Here is a 21,882-nt window from a genome sequence, read left to right as displayed (position 1 = left end):
ATACAATGCTAATGACAAAATGACTTCCAGCTTCAAGGATGCATTTGTTGAGCAGCCAACAGGAAGTACAGTCCTAACTAATCCTAATCATGGGGGTTAGGCAAGCATGAGTAGGTGGTTCTTGTGCTAGGGCAAGAGTCAGAAACTGGCACGTATGAGACATACTTCCATCCTGTAAACAGCCTTTTAATGTAAAGTATTTTATTTATGCCAAAGAAACACAGTTCTGCGTCAATTCTCGGGGGCTGAGATAAAGGAGGATACAAAAGAACCAAATCATCCTTCACATCATCTTGTCCAGCCTGCTCACTGACTATCCTCTACACATCAGTAAGTTTTCAGCCACCTCACAGTTGTGTGAGACCCAGAATCTTTCACATTCAAAACCATAACTCCAAAGAGGACCTACCATTCTGTGAAGAGTAGTCAATTCTGTATATTGTGGTAGGAAAAAGGTAATGTAGAAGACTATGAACAAGAGGATACAGAGATTATTTGGATATTCTCTTTTAAAGAAGAAAATTAATAAGCTTGCATAAGGTGACAATAGAAATTCTCTTGGTAATTCAAAAATTCAAAAGAAGCTGCAGTGCATGGTCTGGAGGATGTACTCTGAATGAACTCCACAGATGCTAGATGGTAACAGTAGTCAGTATCATATTTTATATCTTTGTAGGTTCATCTTTAAGTTGGGCTAGACTATCAACCACAATGTCATCTATTAATTATTACAGACTAATTACAGCAACACTTTTGTTAGTATTTAAAAACTGTAATGTTTAAAGTAAACAAGCAGGACTTTATGATAAAAACTAATGATATTACACCAGTCAAAAAATACAAATTCAAACATACAAGAAAATGCTTGAACACCAGAGACATTTCTAATGATGGAACTTGTACCAGCTCAGAGCATCAGTGAGGTAACAAGAAACCTTTGTTCATTAGTCTTGTATTCATGAAATTTCAGAAACTTAATATAACTTCTGTAATTTTCCAAAAATCCAAAGGGCTTAGAATGAATTTTTAAAATTTGAATGAATATTTAATACTCTGCACCTTACAGACAAACTCCAACATTGCCCACATGCTCTCTGATGGTGCGCTCAAAAGATGAATCAGAGATTCCAGAACATCTGTGCTGATGTTCTGCTGCCCTGTTTAGGTGTTAACTTGCTGTCCATTGTTGGAAAGAAATTGAAACCAGTACAGAGTTACAGACATCACCCTTTTGTTCAGTGTTTATGTGTGTTCCAGCACTTCACTGGGCACAGCTGCCACACTAGCACCCATCTCATATCAATCTTGTAATAATGAACAGATAGCATTGTGTTTAATATTCTAGACGAAACCAAAGGTAAAGACATGGAATGCTGGCCACTGGTATCATCTAGCATCTACAAAATAATTCTCCAACTACATCCTCTATGGAGCAGAGGTACTTTCCACTACTGCATCTATCAAGTGAGTCCCGGGAAAAAAGTACTTCACTCCCTCTCATCCAGGAAAATGAAATTAACACCACCTACTTTCTGTAGTGGGGGATGTAAGTTGTAGCATCTAGCGCCTAAAATACTGGCAGATATAGCAATGATACTCTTGGGTTACTTTCCCTACATTTTTTTTTAAGTTTTTCAGGTGTGAAGCCACCAAGCACTTCTTCCTTGTACAAATGTGCCTGATTTCCTTTTTCTTCCATTCAAGGCAGCCCCACCCTAAAGAGAAAGGAGGAACAGCTGTTGTCAGGCTTCTTCCACCAAGTCAGGCCTCTACATGAAATTCTGCTCATGAAAACATCAGTCATCTCATTTGCTGGAATAAAGATGAGGTAATTATTGAACACTCTGAGCCACAGAAATGATTAAGGTTCTGGTGGCATTTACTTATGCAGAAAGATAAGTAGAGTTAAACAGTTTTAACTTGACCAAATGATAAGAAGGATAAAAAAGTCATGAACAAATATTTAAAGGGCAAGATGTATCCAAGGATGGGCAGGAACTATTTACAGAAATTTAGAGAGATGAAATGAAGCATGTGGTGGTGTAAAAAGATGTTAAGCAATGAGATTCTGTTTTAAAGACATTCAGAAGGGGGGAGAATTGTTGTGTTCTGGGGACACAAAGTAAGTAAACAAACTCATGTCTAACATTTGAAGCACCCCAAGAAAAAGCACTGCACTTACATAGTAGCGATGACACATAGTGGTGACCCATCACTCTTAGAGGATCTAACAAGAATTCACAGTAGAACTGTGCCTGCAGATTTATTGCTACACTCTAGCAGCAGCTTTGTGCCATCTCTTATACCTGAAGAACCTTTTGTTATTCTGACAGGAATTAAAATTAAGAAATGGGGGAAAAAAGCAAAACCATTACCTTAATTTCCTTAACAGACCTCATAATTATAGATCTGTATGTATTAGATAGGTCTAGAAAAAAAAAACATATGTTCTTAAAAATGTTTAGATGCAAAAGGAAACAAAAGTGTCCTTGAAAACATTTTACAAAAGGATTACTTTTTCTTGACTTCTATTTCTTTCTACATGACACTTGAATCTGAGTGATAGTTTTTGCTAAGTATCTAAAACAGTATGTTAACTTGCCAAATAATTATTTACTGTGATAGTAGAAGTTTAAAAACAGTCACTGCTTAAGGCAAATCTTTTATATTTGAAAATAAAGACAATTAATTTAGGCTAATTCTTTAAAAGTCCATTCAGAATTTTCTCCATATGATGAAGAGAAATCATTCAATGCAGGCCAAATGTGCCCTACAGAATAGTTTCCCCTCATAAGGAAATACTTCCATCTTTTAATAACACCAATGAATTAGCAATAGTTGACATAACTGACATAAACCCAGTCACATACTGGAAATAGATAACTCATTAACACACCCAGATAGAAAGCTACCTATAGCCAGGCTTGGTGGTGTATACCTGTAATGCCAGAATACTAGAGGGTGAGATAGGAGTATTGCCATGAATTTGTAGGCAGCCTGGGCTATACACAGAGTACTAGGTAGCCAAAGCTACATAATAGGACACTGCCTAAAAAACATCATAGCTATGAAAATGCAATCACATGAAAATTTAAGATAGTATAAGCCATAAGTTCTAAATATTTTTGTATTAATATTAGATACTAAACACTAAAAATACAAATTTATTGTGAAAATCAAGATGTTCAAGGCTGTGCAGATGTGATAAGATCAGACAGCAGAATCACAGAACATCTGTAGCTCATCAGTGATGTTGACAAATCAGTTTAATAATGAGAAAAACTAATGTAAAATCTATTAGAAAGACTGATCGGGAAGAGGACTAGGTTTCCTTTCAACAGGTGGTCAATAAAAGACAAATCCATAAAAACACATGATCAACATAAGAGGGCATTTCTTTTCAAATTGGGACATATTATCACATGCTTACATGCAAAAGAGATGTGCTGATAGTTACATTGTGGTTTAGAAAAGATAAAAATTATTCCAATGATGAGCCTACATAGGAAAAAGATATGTGATTCAATGTAAGGTATTTACAAGATTAGAGCACTAAGGTCTATCCCCAGTTAGGTATGAAAAGGGAGCAAATGGGCAGCTGTATAGACTAGCTCCTTGAAACCACAGGACTTTGTAAAACCATACCATTTATTATTGCTTTTTTACATATTGTTTTTTATTGTTTTTTTCAGAGAATCAGAAGCTAAGATACTTTTGAGAGTGGAGAAAAGAAGCACTTGGAGGATCTTTTAAGAGAAAAAAAAGGACAAGAAATATTTCTTATCTAAAGATAAATATGTTTTTTAAATGCATAAGGGAGCTACTTGAAGTTATTGACTACAAGTTATTGACTACAACTTGAAGTAGGACCAATTCTGTCTGTAGGTTTTTCTCTCCAGTCAAAATCAACCATGTTGATATAAACATAAAAAGCATTGGCCATTGGATTAAGCAGTTAGTTTTTCCCTGCCATGAAAATAACAAGAAAGAGAAGTGAATATTTCAACCAAATCTCATGTAACTAAACTAATAAGCAATTGCAGACTTAAACACTCACCTATGTGTAATGTATATAGAATATGTAATACAACTTACAAGTTGTATTTGACTACAAGATGTATTTGACTACATCATATTTTATAGAATCAGTATTAAGAATAAAATATAAGAACTTGTTGGAAAAAGGCTATGAGCCAAAGAAATGATTAAAAACTAACAAAACACAGTAGATTTCTAACCATCTGTAAATTTTCATGATTAATTTGTAATCCTCTAACCTCAGTGGCTTAATTTCATTTTATCATGTAAAATAAGACCAATGACAAATACAATCAACAACACATCTTAATGAGTATAAAACGTATTTAGAATATATTTTTTCATAACAAGTAATAAAATATTTAATGTTAGATTTCACTACATGATAATGGAAACTTCAGTTTATTAAGGACATCACACCTCTATTAGTTAACTTATCTTGTTACTTTGGCAAAATACCTAACACAAACCACATAAGGAAGGAAGGGTTTATTTGGGCTCACAGTCTAAAGGTATAATCACCGTGGTGGGGAAGTCATAGTAGAAGAGCTAAAGCAGATGGTGATACTGTGTCTGTAGTCAGAAAGCAGAAAGCAAGATAAATGCTTCTGCTCAGCTCTCTTTTTCATTTGTATTCAGTCCAGAATCTCAGTCCTTGAAATTCTTTGCCCACAGTTAAGATGGGTCTTTCCACTTCAATCAACCAAATCTATACAATCCCTTACAGGCATATTCAGAAGCTAACCTAATTTAGATAATTCCTCACGGCATGCCCAGAGGCTTGACTCCTAGGTAATTCGGTATCTATGAAGGTAACAATTATTAACTGCCATAGAATTGTTGTACGTAACATCCAGCTATGCTAAAAACTAAGTTGCATTCCTATATCAAAAGTGGCTTGGTGAATCATAAAACTTTCTTTTTTTTTTTTTTTTACAAAACTCACAATCTTTCCTTTGAGGTAAATTTGCTTCTGGTTTTAGTCTTAAAGTTAATAATGAAGTTTTAGAATGATTTGTAATTAGATTCCTGTCCAGAAACAGCAACTTGATGACAGTTAATCTCATCTACAGATGTACATATTATGTACCTATCATTACCTGCAGTAATGTAAGTTCAAAGCCAATTTGAGCAACATAGGAAGAGTTTCTCTCAAATTAAAAACATAAATACTGTACTAGTGTTGTTTTTAGGTGTAGATTGCTTGCACAGCATGTGATTGTCCCTCGGTTCAATAGCCAATATCACACTACCTCCAAGAGAAAAAAATAGTTTTCCATTAATCTGAATATTTTGTCTATCATAAAAAGGAAATAAATTGAAAAATAAAAGTATAAATGTAGAATTACTAATAACATAAAATCCCACAGAAATTATCATCTCCATGTAACAGCATCCTGAAATTTTCACTAAGTGAAATATAAAGAGAAATCTGTAGTTGACTGTGAAATCCATGGGAGTGCAAGCAGAGGAGTTCTAGTGCTTCTTGGGTGAACTTCATGTTAAAAAAAAAAAAAGTCAAAAGATATCACTAATGCAAATTAATTACTTAAGTATGTAGAAGTTAAACTCTATGAATATAATTCAACCTTGAACAAAGCATAATTTGAATATCTACCTTAATCTAGTAATTACTTTTACTTCATTATACATTTTTATTTATTGTAAAACTGAAACAATGATTACTGTTAAAACCCACAAAAAACATGGATTGTTGACCCCAAAACAAGAAAATCAGTGGGGAAACATAATTTAATAATATTCCTGTAAGTTCTTTAAATGTCCATTTAAAAATAAAATTAAATAGTTCAATTAAGAAACAAAATGATTTTTATAGCCATAGTGTAACAAAAGATATAACTTCAGTCACTAAACAGCAACAAGTCTTATCATGTGTAGCAAGATTCCAGTAGTCTCAGAAAACAAAAACATAAAGAGCAACAATAACAACAGAACATTCTTAAACCAGTTATTTAAAAAAAAAGAGGGAAAAGAAATATACTTTAGAGAGAAAAGGTTCTTTTACTTTAGTTTCCATGAGGACCTTCATAAGTCTATGTGCCTATGCCCTGTGCCTTTTGCCCTTTAGCCCATGACAGCTGTTCTGAGGTAGCAGCATAAACATGGAGGTCCTAAGTTATTGTCTGTGTTGATCATCTCCTGAGAGGCTAGGTTTTTTGTAACAGCGTGATTTGTAAGAGGGAAGGCCTCTGATTTCTTAGAAGATGGAGATTTTTCACTACCATTTGAGGACAGCTGTTTTGTCTCTACAGATACACATGCATTTCTGCTTTTTAGAACACAGTTTAACTTGAAAACATGATTTAAGTGGCACATTTTTTATTTCTAAAATTTTAGGTTACCCTGTAATTTATTTTAGGCAAGATGTGTTGTTAGCAAACCTATACCTACTGCCTAAACACAAACAGTGCATTCTTCAATGGCTCCTGTGATCCTAGATAAAAGTACAGATAAAATTAACCTGCAAGAAACAATTACACAGGCCTCAGAGATTTTTTGAAATGCTACTATTCTACAAACAGACAAGCTATTGCTTGTTATGTTGCATATTATTTGTAACATGTAACAGAAGAATTGTAATGCTTTTAGTATAAAATCATTACCTTCATTTTCTGTTTTAAATTTTCTGCAAAGATTTCAAATAATAAAACTATTTGCCAACATTTTGTTTCCTGTGTGTTCCTCTTTCCTTATATAAAGTTAGCCTATACTTTAAATGTGCTCCATGTATTATGCAGGTATTAAAATGAGGTAATTTGTATCCTTAATATCTTGTGAATAACTCACTAAAATCCCATTCTATAGCTCCATTTCCAAGGGACAAATTACATTTATGTAGTTGTTAAGGGAAAATAGAAAAATATGGAGACTTGAAAGGAGCTTTGATTTTAGTATGATCTAGTTAGAACATTGAGGCTGAGGTTTGGACCTCTTGGCATTCCATTTTTCTCCCAGTTAAATGGCAGAGATGAGCACCCCAGGGCCTAGATAGCACTCTAACAAGATTTGAAAGCTGAAGAAAATGGACTTCTCTTCGTCTTAAACACAATAGACTGAAGGTGTGTGCTGAATAATTTTTATCAGGTGTACACAACTATGAGAAACTACAAAATGCCACTGAGGGTTATTCTAACATGATGCAGTGAATGATGACTTCTCAGAAAACATCTCTGAGTTTTCAGAAATAAGACTATTTCTCGTATGCGAGTATAGAATTGGAGAGAACATTCCAGGCACAGAGCAAAACACTCTCTCTCTCTCTCTCTCTCTCTCTCTCTCTCTCTCTCTCTCTCTCTCTCTCTCTCTCACACACACACACACACACACACACTTATTCATACATAAATACACACACACACATAAACATACATACATGCAAGAATCACATTCATATGGCTAGTTAGCAGGATGCTAACTTTGGATTAAAGTCAAAGGAGTGAGAAGGCAGAAGTAGAGGGATCTGGAAAGGTGGAACCGTCACAGCACCTATCATGCTACAGCCATCCTGCAAAATGCTCAGGAGCAAATCAAAGCATGCAATGAGGTTTGGGGTGGTGGGGCTCTAGCTTAATCCATTAGACAATACAGACATTGCTATTTAATAAAGCATTAGTTTTTTCAGTTTTGTTTCTTTGAGAGAAGATTTCACATAGTTAGGTCAAGCCTTGAATTCTTGATCTTCCTGCCCCCACCTACCAAGTTCTGTTGTTACAGGTATGTGTTACTATAACCAGCTAAAAATCTTTAAAGAAGGAAAAATCAATTCCCTGAGTTTAAGAAATATTTATTGCCTTTCTCCAAAACACAAAGTTTAGATCTATTGCTTTGTTTTGTCTTAAAGAGTTAACGTGTATTATACTTGAAGGTGTACTTCCAGAGTTTCTATAACTCTTTTGTTTCTCCCTGTGAACTAATATTTTTCCTGCCAGCAGGTCTTTGCACCTATATGCCATTTTTTTTTACCATCTCTTATGCCCTTAAACCCTCATTAACAGGCAACCCTCAATGTGGGCATCATCCTCCTTCATTTTAACTAAATTCAATCCTCAGCTAACCTTCCCCCTAGTTCTCCATTCTTCTACTCTACAGGTTTGTAGAACTCTGGACATATGTCTCATACATTTCTTCTCCTTCTGTGCAGTAACTCTATAGCCTGTGTGTGTGAGCTCCATGGAGGAAGAGACTGTCTTAGTTATCAACCTAGTTATCTATAAGATCTGTAGCAAGGCTTATCACACTATAAACTTTTAGCACTTTTTTGTCAGGTTATTGATTTTCAAGTATTAAGAATATATGAAATTATGACACTTAAAGATTATGTCTACCTATTGGCAAATCAGATTTTAAAAGCTTTCTGGGGGCAATTCCTTCATAAACAGTAGGTAAAGAAAGGCAGCAAATATATTTCCCCAAATAGTATTGAAGCAATAAATTAATTATATTCACTGTATATAATCATAGCTATACTACCTATCAAGATACAGTTTGCATAGCAGTTTTAATGTTTCTTTTGTTTAAAATAATATCAAGAAGTTGACTTTTGTCTGATATTCAATAGCTAGCTGTATCTGTGGCTTTCTTCACTAAAGAAAATATTTTGTAGGTGATGAAATAGGAACAAAAGAAAATATTCTGTATAAATTAATATTTTTTCTTATACTCTTTCAGCAAAAACAAGGTGACAGCATGGTTCCAAATGTAATTTTCTTATAGACCATCGAGATGTGTGTGTGTGTGTGTGTGTGTGTGTGTGTGTATGTATGTGTTTGTCTCAGACTTAAGAATATTAAAGAAAGAGTCAACATTAAAAATAGAAAAATTGACTATTAGAGAGCCCAGATATCTTTCTAGACTTGGAAAAAGATTATCTTGGAATTCATCATATGTCAAGTAACCCCACCCTCATCACTCATTATAACACAAAAGATCCACTGTGTTTATAAAATAATCTAATTGTTGCACATTTTAAGAATGTACATTGTAACCTTTAGCACTGTTCAGCAGTGTTTGAACTAGGATAATCTTATACAGGAGAAAATATATCCATTGCAGTTTAACTAGATGGCAAGTTCAGAACTCACTGCTGTGAATGCTGGGTTCCAATGGATAATCTATCTGATAAAGTAGTAAGCAAACACCGTGGTAATGGTGGGTACTGATATGGACAGTGACCAGAACACTGACCTTAAAGATTCCTGGATAAGGTTCCTATATAAAGTACAAATGACAAGTTAATTATTCTTCATATTTGCCACTGCTCTGAAATCTCCTTGCCCCATCGTCTTTATAAGGAAGTTTCTCCTGTTACAGATATACAGCTGCATTTCCATTAGAGTATGCAGGAGGGCATATCTTACTTGTGTTCTTTTCAGCTTGATGGCAACAAACAGTTGTTAGCTAAAATTCATCATTACCACAATCAGTTATGGACCCTTTTCAAATTTAGCATTATTTTTTAAAGGCATTAAAACTTTTGATCATAGATGGGAAAAGGCGTGGATACATACAAATCCACACAGAAACCCAAGCTTTTCAAGAGTGTCTCTGCCTTTTGAACAGGACACTGAAAGCAAACACAGCTGGGCTGGGAAAATGTATTGTGCTGGGCAAACACAGATAACCATTAATGTAAATATGTTGTTTCCTGCCCACCTGGTTAGATATAGCAAGTGTCCCTATGTTGTCCTTCTAACATGCTCCTAAAACAGCTACCCTTTCTAACTGGGTGTGGAGAGGGGGGCAGCTGGCCAGGCTCTGTCTCCTGAGTAAAGACTGGCATTTTACAGGCAGCAGAAGGTCATGAGGGGCACTAACTCTTTCTGAAAATATCATAGTAACATCACACGTAGTAAGAGCTCTATGCTGGCCATGTTTGTGTAGTAACTGTTCATGCTTCACATAATTTGCTAGTTTATCAGTTAAAAGCAGACAAAGCAGAAATACATTGTTCCCTAACAGACACAGTCAGATTCATTCTGAGGGTAACTGTATTCACCCAAGATTTGACTACAGGAAGCAGAAGCTAGTGGGCAGGAGGGATCAGAGCCCCTTGATAACCAGCTTTCTATTAACTCTCCACTGAGCTAACCCATAATTCATGCTCCCCCAGCTGCTCATTTCTTTTACAATAGTCCCAGCAGAGGGTCTCTTTCACCAAGAGATGTGAACCAAGGGGTTTGCAGGAGACTAAAGATACCAGGTAAGGCGGGGCACACACCAATTCTGACATCTATCTTAGTAGGGGAACAACATACATGACCTGGGGCACTGCGGAAGGCCGACCCTCATCCTGCATTCTAGAGCGGATACTGTTCTCTGGGGTCTCGAAGAAGAGTGAAAACTGATTTTCTGGAGCTCCAGCAGGAGAATCAGAAATCAAGAGCCTGCTAGAAGCTAGCCAATTTGAGGGCTCTGGGCGGGCTGAGTTCCCAGTGGCTGGCTACAGGTTGCCTGGGAGCAGATTCGCAGCTACACAGGGAAGGCGCTCTGGCGCGCTGAAGGGAGATCAGAGGGTTGGAGATGGGTGGACAGAAACAGAAACACGAGGGAAGCAGCAAGGGAAGCCCGAAGCGGCTCTATTCAGGTAGTGAAATGCCAGCCATCCCATCCGAGGCGCACCTCCCTACCGTGACCCACACAGACCTTGGCGCCGCAACCTGCGCTTCTTGAGGCCGAAGATGCGCACTTTGGAGAAGATATCCACCAGGTTGCCATTGCAAAGCCCGCGGTTCTTGCTAGGGCTGCTCCGCCTCCTGCTGGCAGAGGGCCGGTCCCAGTGCTGCTCCCGCGCCTGCCGCTTCTGACGGATCAAGCCGCTGGCGATGGCCGCGGCCATGGTGGCCCAGGGAATGGGTCCCGGGGAGGAAGGGACAGAAGCAAGGGGAGATGGGGCACTGGAGAGGAAAGGGGCGGCGCAGACAGCTGCTCGCCCCAAGGGAAGCAGAGGGAGGGGAGGTCTGGAGGGGTTGAGGACAGAGGTGAGGGTGGTCAGTCCCCACTAGGACCCATCGCTCAGTCTACTGAGCCCGGACCAAGCAAGCAGATGCTCCCGGGACACAGCAGAGCCAGCACGGAGAACTGGAGGTCGCAGCTGCTTCCGAGTCCAGAGGGCTGTGGCTGACGGTCACCTCGGGTCTGGAGCCCTCTCGGGGTCGCCACCACCACCAGCTCAGCTTTCTTGTCCTGTCTGCCTCCCGTGTGAAAGGTTGGCAGATCTGTGGGCTTCCTTCCTGGGCACAGGATGGAGGGGCGGAGGACAGGTCGCAGCAGTGTATCAGCGCATTTGTGGGTCCCCGGGCGTGATGGGCAGGTCTCAGTGCCCTGCTCAAGCTGCCCTCGGGCAGGTGCGGCCACAGCGGTCCGCTCTTGGCTTCTGCCTGTGATTGTCAAGTGCTTTGGAAATCAGCATCTGGAGAGAGCAATCTTCTCCCCTGAGCTCTCTAATCAAAGCGCTCCATTCCCACCCCACCATCCCCTCCCAACTATGTGGTCCCTATCCGATGTGTCTACACACACACACACACACACACACACACACACACACACACACACACACACACACAAATAAAAAGTATATGCAGTGATGTTTTAGAATAATAATAGAAAGAGAAAGGTAAAATGAATTGCATGGGGTGGATGCCAAGATGCTAGCCTAAGGAGGTTGAATTGAAGGAATATTGGTGCGCTTTGGCTTAAATGAAACTCCCATGTTTCCGAGGCTGTCACAGCTTAAGTAGGGTTCTAGAGTCCACAGAAAATTCTCAGCAGCCTGAAGGGTGAGATAGTTTCTGCTCTCTGGTTAATCCCTCTAGCACCAAAACATCCCACACCGCGAGGAGGAGGAGGGAGGAGAGTTAGCCCTGGGGAGGGAGGTGCCTCCACTTCTCACCTAGTCATCCAAACTTGTTGGACTCTCTTCCGCTGCCAAGAAGGGTAGGTTTATTATTTTGAACGATCAATACTCGGCCAAAAGAAAAAAAAAGGACCATAGATAATCCGTTCTAATATAGAATGGAGGAAACAGCTTCCAGCTCTAGTTCTCAAAGGGTGGAAGAGGAGCAGCCAGTGGCTGCACAGGTTCTTCACAGGGAACTGGATTAGGATAAGCGCCTGGGAGAATACTGAGGAAACCTTAGCACAAAGATTAGAACAATGTGGAGAAAGGGTGTTTGTCGCAGCACTGAGGGATAGCAAAAAGCAGTCAGACTTAGGGCATGTCATCATGAGCTCTGTTTTTCTTTGGTTTACCTACATGGAAAAGCACCATCAGAGAGAAAAGCCACTTGAGCTGGATCTGAAACTCAAATATAATACTTTATGTCCCTTCCCTTCAGTGTTCTGCCTGTGACCTAACAGTGTTCTCTCTCAGATGATTAAACATATAAAAGAATAAGAAAGAGAGCACAGGTGGGGAAAGGGAGACTGGAGAAAAGCTCTCCATGCATTAGATGAACAGTTAGTGGCTGTAGTTGATCCAAGCACTAGATGACTCCCCCACCCCCACTTATTTTTGCCTATCATTCCAGGAAGACAAGGAGAAAGGAATGCAAAAGCCAAACTTCTCACCATCCAATGTGGACACAGACAAAGCATGTTTTGGCAGTCATTGACAGGGTTTTACAAATCTTCTCCCAGCACTACATGAGAACTGGAAAGAAGGGATAAAGAAGACAGTAGGTCTCTGAAGCAGTGTTAAACAAAAATGTACTATTTCTTTTGTGTTGGGGAATAGTCAAAAAGTACTACAAAGATACCACCAGGAAATTGAGGGAAGTGTAGCCTAGGATGTATTCCAGGGAAGCTAAGCTTCTGCTCTCTACAACTCATCCATACCCCCCCCCGTAAGTTCCTTTTCTTCCACTGCTCTTCATTTAGTTCTCTCTCTCCTTTCTTACTAGAGATGTGGAGAATGTCTGCTGAAATGGTAGTGTGTAGACTTGAATCCAGTACAGGTAATATTAGATTTGGGATAATATCATTTTTCAATATTAAGAGGTATGCCCTGTAAGGTTATTCTCATCACTTGGCTGTTACATATACAAACACCACAATTATTAAAAGGAATATTTTAGAGTTACCTTTTCAATTATGTGTACTGCTTTGTCATCCATGACTTTAAAGAGAAAACTGAGAAAAGGGGAGCACCAATGTATTTTGAGTTGTATTTGTGAAGCAGTGTCATGGTTCACAAAGAGAGAAGATGGTCTACAGAGAGATGAGCAACCCTAATAAACCACAGATAAAAGCATAACTGTTCTATTGCTAAATCACAGGGGTAAGAACCGAAATGAGAGCCATGACTGCAAAGAAGCCATTTGGACATTTGAAAAGTTCTAGTTTAGGATTTCTGAATGACTTCATGATTAAAGCAAACAGATTTACCTAAAGGTTTTGTAGTGATTTCTTTTTTCAGAGAGCGAGATGAGATGCTAAGTATAATGACCTTTCAAATTGACAACTCCACAAGCCAACACATTATATTAACTTGAATAGGATTGAGCTCCTTGTCATCGCAGCTGTGTTCACTGGCTTTTTTTTTTTTTCGTGTTTCAGTCATATTTCCCAATCTTTGACAATAGGAAAATCAGACTTTTGGGCTTCATATGTTACCCCCTCTCCAATATTTACTGCACCACAAGTTCCCACTTTTTTGAGGTTCAGCACCGTGGACAGTAACCCTGGCAGACCACTCTTCGTTAAAGAAGCCAGCATGGTGGACAATGGCCATCTGTAAAGGTCTCCTACACTATACCCTCTCTTAAAGGCAGTGTTTCGCCTCCTTTTTTTTTTTTTTTTTTTTTTTTTTTTTAAGATGGAAAGGAAAGGAAATTAACCATCACAGCTTCCACTGACTGCAATAACACACGTCAAGGCAGAAGCTTTTCAACTGTTCGATACCACAGAAGCATCCTGCCTGCTCGATCTTTCTATTAGGACCCCTGATGGAGTGCGTAAAAGACGAGAGTCTCTCAGACAGCGAAATTTCTCAAATCTCCAGAGGCCCATTCTATTTGATGTGGCTTCGTATTTCAAGAGAACCTAAAGAAGGAAGTTGTATTGGGTAATCAGGGTCTTTTAGCTCAATCCTCTCATTTTTCTATTCCCTCTCCCAAAGGCTACCAGGCTGTTTACAGATAGAGATAAGTGAAAGAAAACGCAAGAGAGCCATCTGCTGTCTTAAGCTGTGATAAAAAGGCAGCACGGAGCTGGAGAAAAACCAGGAGGGTGCAGAGGAAACCAAACATAAGAAGGATACAGACAAGGTTTCTTCACGCCTCAGAATCTCTTTAGACTTATTAATTTCACCTTTGACTTTATATAAAGCAACGATAAAGAAGAAGAGAGGAGAGGAGAGGAGAGGAGAGGAGAGGAGATGAGAGGAGAGGAGAGGAGAGGAGAGGAGAGGAGAGGAGAGGAGAGGAGGGGAGGCTATTTAGGAAGAGGGTTTTCTAAGCTCTTAGGAGTGTGAACTCCAATTTCAAGTGCTCTTGGTTCTTGATTTCTGGTTCTTTTCTTTTTCCTTTCTTTCCTTCCTTCCGTCCTTCCTTTTTTCCTTCCTTCCTTCCTTTTTTTTATTTTTTGGGGGGATCTGCAACTTCTTAAGGTGATCTCCAAAGTCATTTCAGTTCTTTTATGCTTCATGTTTTGCATCTTTTAAACAGAGATAGCAGAACCTGCTCAGTTCTGATCAAAGTGCAGACTCTATGACAGTATCTTAGAGTATACAAAAAAGTCAGCTATTTAGTATCATCCCCTAGACTATGTACTCTTATCTTATGCATTCTTTTCCAGTTTCAACGCTTTAATATCACAGCATATATTCTCAGGTACATTTTTCTCTTTCTGTTAACAGATTTATGAATTTACCTCTGTATTTCCATGCCTCCAAACTGCTGATCCAAATATCATCCTGCCTTTCAGATGTTATTGAGTCTGTGAGCAGTAAATAGCCTTAGCATGCCAAGTGCCAAAGAAACACTACTCTGATAGAAGGTATGGAAGAAAAAGAATTGTTCTACCATTTGCTATACTTTAAGGTTTCTAGAAGATTCATGGTTCCCATGGGCCTCAGTCTAAATTTGTTATTCTCTCTGACTACTGGTTCCTCTCACTCATCCTTGCAATATGAAGTATTGGCTAAAATCAGAACCCAAGTGAGGAAAATCTACTGAATAAACTCTTCAGCATTTTGTTTATACTCTCTCAACATAGTTTTGTTCCCACAATTTTCATTACCCATAAGGTTATTGTGGGACTTCAATGATGACCCATATATCAAGCACTGCTGTGCCTGTCACACAACTGTGATTTAATACATAATAGCTATTGGTAATCATTTAACTTGTCACCATTTATTCAATTGATCGAGTTCTGATCAAGAGTCAGTACAGTAACAGGTGAGTCAACAGATTCTTAAATTATAAAGAGAAACAAACGGAGACTTAAGCTCTGCCCTTGAAACCTTAGACTGACTTATTATGTCTCAACATAGACCTCTTTTCTGAAAAAAGAAAAAACATTTTCTATTTACCATACCATGATAAAAGTGCAACAATGCATGCCTTTGCAAATATGGCCAACAATGTGGATATTACAGGTAATTTCCATTAACTGAAGATCAAGAAATCTAGCTATCGCTACAAAGAATTACAATTGGCATCTCGTTAACATGGCCAACACTGAATTACTATTTGTCTTCTTAAACTTGGTTTTTATTTACTCTTTCCCATCTCTAGAAAAGTAACTCTTTTCTCATCCTTCTGTCCCAAATATTTGGAATCATACTAGTCTGATTTCTTCTGTAAACCCCATATACACTGGTACAGAAACTACTCAATTTATTTTTAAAACATACACACAACATAATCACAATCATCATCCTTACTTGAATTTATTCAACCATCCCATGATATGGACCACTGAAGGAGTAACCTAATGGGTCACTTGAGGTTCACTGTTTTGTTTATTTGTTTGTTTGTTTTTTTGTTTGTTTTCATACCTCAACACCTTAGCCAGATCACTGGAGGCAAGATTTAGACCCCTGTCTTCTTATTTAATGAATTTATAGAGTGCCTACAAGTTTAAAAATCTCTATAGAGTCTTTTGTTTATTTGGCATATTTCCTCCTTTTAAATATAAGCTTGGAAGAACACAAATTCTGTCTCTCAACATATTGTCACAAGCATACTCAGTCAGCACTTAACAAGTAATTATTTATTGTTGATGGGGAAGTTGGACATGTAAATAGTTAATACCAAATGCGATGAACAGGAAATAAAAATAAATGTTTATGTGGTAAAGTATTGAAACATATACAACTTCATTGAATTATGCACAATCTCATCACCATATATGCAATATACAAAGCATAGTTGAAGGCATATGTTCAAACAATCAGGACATGCATGTTGAGTTCTGAATGTCAGGAGGGCTTTCTAGAAAATATATGACTAATTACTCTTAAATTACAAATTGATTTTGATAATTCAGCCATCATTACCCCCTGCTTTCAGGCTGCACATTGACAGTTGTTAAATATGTCTATATCTTTATATATGTTGCTACATAGAGCTCATCACAGAAATTTTAACTAAATGAACTTTTACAAGTAATCTATAGATATGAAAGTAAATGGATCTTAAAGGAAGAGTGTATAGACATGAGAACAGCCTTGTCAATAGTGACTGTATTATTTGAGGAATTTTCACAACTCTTTTGGGTTTTTATGGTATTTTAGATGATTATGAATAGGTGACTTTATTTTCAAGCAAGTAAGTTTCTCTGTGGTTTAAAAAACATGAATATGTTTTGTTTATAATTCTTTAAGGAAAACAAATTATTTGAGGAGAAGAGTCAAGCTGTCAATGGCCACCAGAGGCCACAGAGCTGCTCAGAGGAGATAAGAAACCCATGAAGGCTTCAAGGGTAGATGTTGTGGAGGATGAATCCACAGAGTGTGTAATATTTCTTAAAAAACGTTTTGTAAAGCAGACCTTATGAGAAGATTCTTTTATAATGTACTTTCTCAGAATTGGGGGGGAAAAGGTGGTAGAGAAAAACATAGACCCCAGCAGACAAAAAAGCATGCTTTTGCCAAGTAGGGCTGGTACTCTGCCCCAACAGCCCAACCTGCAGCATAGAACCACTGCTGCTGAAGCTTACAAGTCCTGCTCCTGGAGGAAAGTCTCAGGTCTCAACATTGCCTGAGGGATGCAAGCAGGATGATCATGCTGGGGAGCCCGTGGGGCTGCCAGCACTGAGGGTAGGAATGTGTTCAGCAACCTAGAGCTCTTGAGAATACTGTCCCAAAGCCCAGCCACAAAATCACCCTCACTCTGGGCAACAGTAGGATATTGGAGATATATCTCAGCTATAGTCCAGTATTTACCAGAGATTTTGAATTAGACCAATGACTTATAAGTATTTTCATGTAAAGCATTTTGGGTTAAAAAGTATATCTGTGTGATGTAGGGTACTTGGAATGCCAGTTTAATAAATGAATGTGCAATAGAGCGGTAAGAAACATGGTGGAAAGGAACAGTGCTTGAGCACCAGAGAGATGCAGAAGTAGAGTTATAACTGCAGGTATAGGAACATAGCTGCAGTGGACAAGCAGCATGTTTTTGTTGAGTAGGGAGCAGCCTAGACCTCTTGCAGGCTCTATCCCTATCATGATCACCCTAACTCTGAACGACAACAAAGTATCTGAGAAGAAGAATGGTTAATTTTCTGGATTAAACCTCTTTGAAAGACTTCCATGGTTCACATTGCTGCCAGAGGCCATATTGGTGTTCCTGGTCCATGCTGCAACCCAAGGCCATGTTGTTGTCCATAATCTGTGCTCCTGAAGCAAGCCATGTTGATGGCCATGGTCTGTGTTGTTGCTGGAGCCATGTGGTTGTCTATATTCTGTGCTGCCTCTGGAGAGTATGCTAATATCAGGGCTGAACAGAGGCCATGTTAATGATAGCGATCTATTTTGCCACCAAGGAACCTTCTTTTGTAGTGGTATCAACTACTGCAGATTTATATTGAAGAATTCTGTGACAGCCTTCTCACATGTCTTCAAAAAGAAACAATCCAGATAGGAAGCTACTGATGTGTCTTGATAATTATGACAATGATGCTGAAGTGAAGCTCCTCACAGTTAATGGCTTCTAGCAGAGGTGGGATGGGGTGGGGAAGGACTCGTTTATCTTTAAGGGGCTAATCACTGAGATTAAACATGCTTCAATGAGTATATGGGCACCACAAATTAGACTGTGTGTTTTTCCTTTCCTTTCCTTTCCTTTCCTTTCCTTTCCTTTCCTTTCCTTTCCTTTTTTCCTTTCCTTTCCTTTCCTTTCCTTTCCTTTTTTCCTTTCCTTTTTCCTTTCCTTTTTCCTTTCCTTTTTCCTTTCCTTTTTCCTTTCCTTTTTCCTTTCCTTTTTCCTTTCCTTTTTCCTTTCCTTTTTCCTTTCCTTTTTCCTTTCCTTTTTCCTTTCCTTTTTCCTTTCCTTTTTCCATTCCTTTTTACTTTCCTTTCCCTTCCCTTCCCTTCCCTTCCCTTCCCTTCCCTTCCCTTCCCGTTCCTTCCCTTTCCTTGACTCCCCTCCCTTCCTTCCTCCCCCCTCTCTTTTCTTTCTCTCTCTTTCATTCTTTGTTTTGTTTTTGTTTTTCAGGGAGAGTTGGTAACACAAAGTTATGGCAGATCTGGTAGGAATAGGAAGTGAGTGTGATCTGAGTGTATTGTATAAAATTTCCAATTAATCAATAGGGATATTATGTTGGGGGAGATATTTCTAAAAGGACAGGAGTATCTTGTGATTAAAAACAAACAGAGAAACCCAAGTAATCCAAACAATTATTTTTAATATTTATTATTCTTATTTATTATTTGTCTATATATTTATATATATTTATTATTATTTATTATCATTATTATTATTTATTATTTTGTGTACCAAGAAAAGGGATAAGCATGTTATTAAGCCATGCCATCCTAAAGACTATAATACATGTGCTAATTACATTAGTGTTTGTTTATAAAATTTTTCAACTTAGAGTCAATACAATGTGGGAAAGTGGCATTAGAGAAGCCACTAATGGTGGTCATACTCTTGTTTGTTCTTTTATACTGTGTATTTTACTTAGATTTTGCAATGCTTTCGGTAAAAATATTTTTAGTCCTTCATCTTTTTTGTGGCTGTTATTTTAATTTATCTCCTTGTGGTTCAGAATTGAGAGAATCATAGAGTATAATTTAGTAAATATTTTACAAATATTTCCAGAGACTATATTTGGTCTACTTTATACTTTATAGTCTATGGCATGATTGACTTTGTTTTTTTTTTTTTTATCACTTTTCACATTTTTGAGCATTTTCTAAATTGTGAGCAAAATAAGATACACAGTTGTTTTTCACTAACAACTTAATGTCAACTAATTCAGGGTGAGGTTGTTCAGGGTTACAAATGATATATTTGCGTTTGCTTTTACATTCTAGATATAATGAGTTCTAATTTAAAAAGTTTACAGTACTTCTGGAAATGTTGGGGAAAATGTATTTTTTCTTTTTAGAAAAAAATGTCAAAAAGTGGTATTAATATGTACTTGGGACTAGTTTTCAACTACTTAATTAATATTGGATATTTATATACTTGTGATGAAATCTAAGTCACATTGTCTCATAACAGAATTATTGTTCCTCATTTTAGATTGAAATAATAAAATGTAAAAAACCTCTCAAAGTATGTTTTAGTTTTAAGAATTAACTGCATTTATAGTAATTAAATAGGCACATTCGTAGTACTTAAGTGTTCTAGATCAACATTGTCTCCTTTGCTTTTAATATTGGTAAAATAGACCCAAACATCTTCATAAACATACAAATATGCACACTAAATCATACTAGTTAACTTCTGAGACTTTAAAGATAATTATAAAACATTAATGACTGTTGGAGGAAAATGTTCCTCAAACTTATAAAGAGTATGTTTCCACTACAACTTCAAGGATGGAAGAACTATTTTTAAAACTGGAATAATACAAAGAACTCAGAAAAAATTACAGCAGAAAAACTCAAATAACTTCTTTTAAAGAGGATAATTATAAGATTACACATTTCTCAGAATAAAAAAGGAATTATCAAAAAGTATATTAATCAATGCTCAATAGGGTAATGTAAATGAGAAACACAATAGCAAATGATCTCGGCATGGCCAGAGAAACTACTATCAAAACAGCAAATAATAACCATTTGGATATTAGTGTTGAAAAATAGCACTTTTGGTGCATACACGACCAGTACAATCATTTTAGAGAACCTTAGGTAAGCTACTAAAAGTGAGATACTAGTTTTCAAGTGAGGACCAGTTTTCAACTACTTAATATTGGATATTTATATCCCTGTGACAAAGTACTAAGTCACATTTTCCCATGACAGAATTATTGCTCTTTATTTTAGAGCATGTCATCCAGCTGCACAAATACCTTGCTTATACATAAGGGAAATTAAGTAAACACATCAAAGAGATAGCTTCATTCCCATGTTTATTGGAAACTATTCATAATAATCACTGAATTGTGGAAAACTTACATTAAAAAGTCTCATATGGACTTTTATCAGGAGATGAATAGATAAGTCACATATATATGTGCATACAACATAGGATATTAATTTTTAACAAAAATAAATCCTGTCATTTGTGGCATGGTGGATGAAACTGAAAGACAGTGTGCTAAACAAAATAAGTTAGACACAGAAAAAAACAATGCAAGCTCTCAATCATCTTTGGAAATTAAAACCCTAGATCTCAAAGAAGGAAGTGTTCTACTGCATTGTAGAGTAATTATAACCTCCAGCACTCTATTATATTCTTTACAAAGGATGAAAGAGAGGTTGTGAGCTCTAAACACAGAGATACTACAAGTGAAAAAAAGGAGAAAATAACATTGATTACCCTGACTCTGTTGTTGCACACTCGCTACATGTATTTTATAATCACATTGTGCCTCACTAGTATGTATAAACATTCAGCTATTTTTTTTTAAAAAAAGAAGAGACATATATTTTTAAGATAATGCTTAAGTAAAAATTAGTGGTAAATTAGATGTATCCAGTTGTATTTTTTTTTTTATTTTAATAAGACTATGCCTCTTGATTTATGAAACACCTAAATAGTGCCTGGGCCATAGTTTGTGAAGAGCCTTTAGATTTAGTGAGGTGAATGTCCTGACTCCAGTTTAATAGTAGAGAGAATTCAGGAATAATAAATGATCATCAAATCTTCTCTGTTGGGAAGTGACAGAGGAGAAGCATTTTTTTCCTCTTTCAGTATCAGCCATCCAAAAGTCAGTTCTTGAAATCAAACCATCTATCATGGAATCATCTTTGGAAATTAAAACCCTAGATCTCAAAGAAGGAAGTGTTCTACTGCATTGTAGAGTAATAGGGCCTTACATCAAGAAGCTTAGGACTCTTGACATCAATGTGGATGGCATTGTAAGTATGTGGTTTCTTCTGAATTTTATATAAACATATTTGTGTGTATTTTCATAGTATCAGATTAAAGGAGGGTGTAAAGAAACAGAAAAAATGGTTTCTCACTCTGAAAGTGATACATACTCATTGAGAGAAAAATATATAATGCGATGATAAATGCAGAATCCTTTGATTTCAACAGAATTACTTCTCTAGTATTTGTAAAAAAAATCAAAATTTTTATAACTTGCTTTTGACATAACAACAAGGACTTTACAGATGAGGTAAAAAGCCACTATGTGAAAGATCACACACTCTAAGGATATGATCTGGAAGTCCAAGGGGACTAGTGTACTATACAA

The 21,882-nt window shown here is 37.2% G+C and overlaps 1 protein-coding gene across 3 annotated transcripts in view; it reads right to left on the bottom strand.

Moving 5' to 3' along the window:
* Fgf14 (fibroblast growth factor 14) overlaps window positions 1-21,882 on the bottom strand; it is a 599,516-nt gene that overhangs the window by 188,804 nt on the left and 388,830 nt on the right. The window contains exon 1 of one of the 3 annotated variants that reach the window (XM_034498801.2): window positions 10,702-11,473. The exons of the other annotated variants lie outside the window; for them this stretch is intronic. Within the exon in view, the coding sequence (XP_034354692.1) occupies window positions 10,702-10,894 (193 nt within the window). The 5' untranslated portion in view covers window positions 10,895-11,473. Of the gene's footprint in view, window positions 1-10,701; window positions 11,474-21,882 lie in introns of those variants that run through there. 3 annotated transcript variants of the gene reach the window in all.

This window comes from Arvicanthis niloticus, chromosome 3, assembly GCF_011762505.2.
Source record: "Arvicanthis niloticus isolate mArvNil1 chromosome 3, mArvNil1.pat.X, whole genome shotgun sequence".
Lineage (NCBI taxonomy): Eukaryota > Metazoa > Chordata > Mammalia > Rodentia > Muridae > Arvicanthis > Arvicanthis niloticus.
This window is presented reverse-complemented; position numbering and strand designations above follow the sequence as displayed.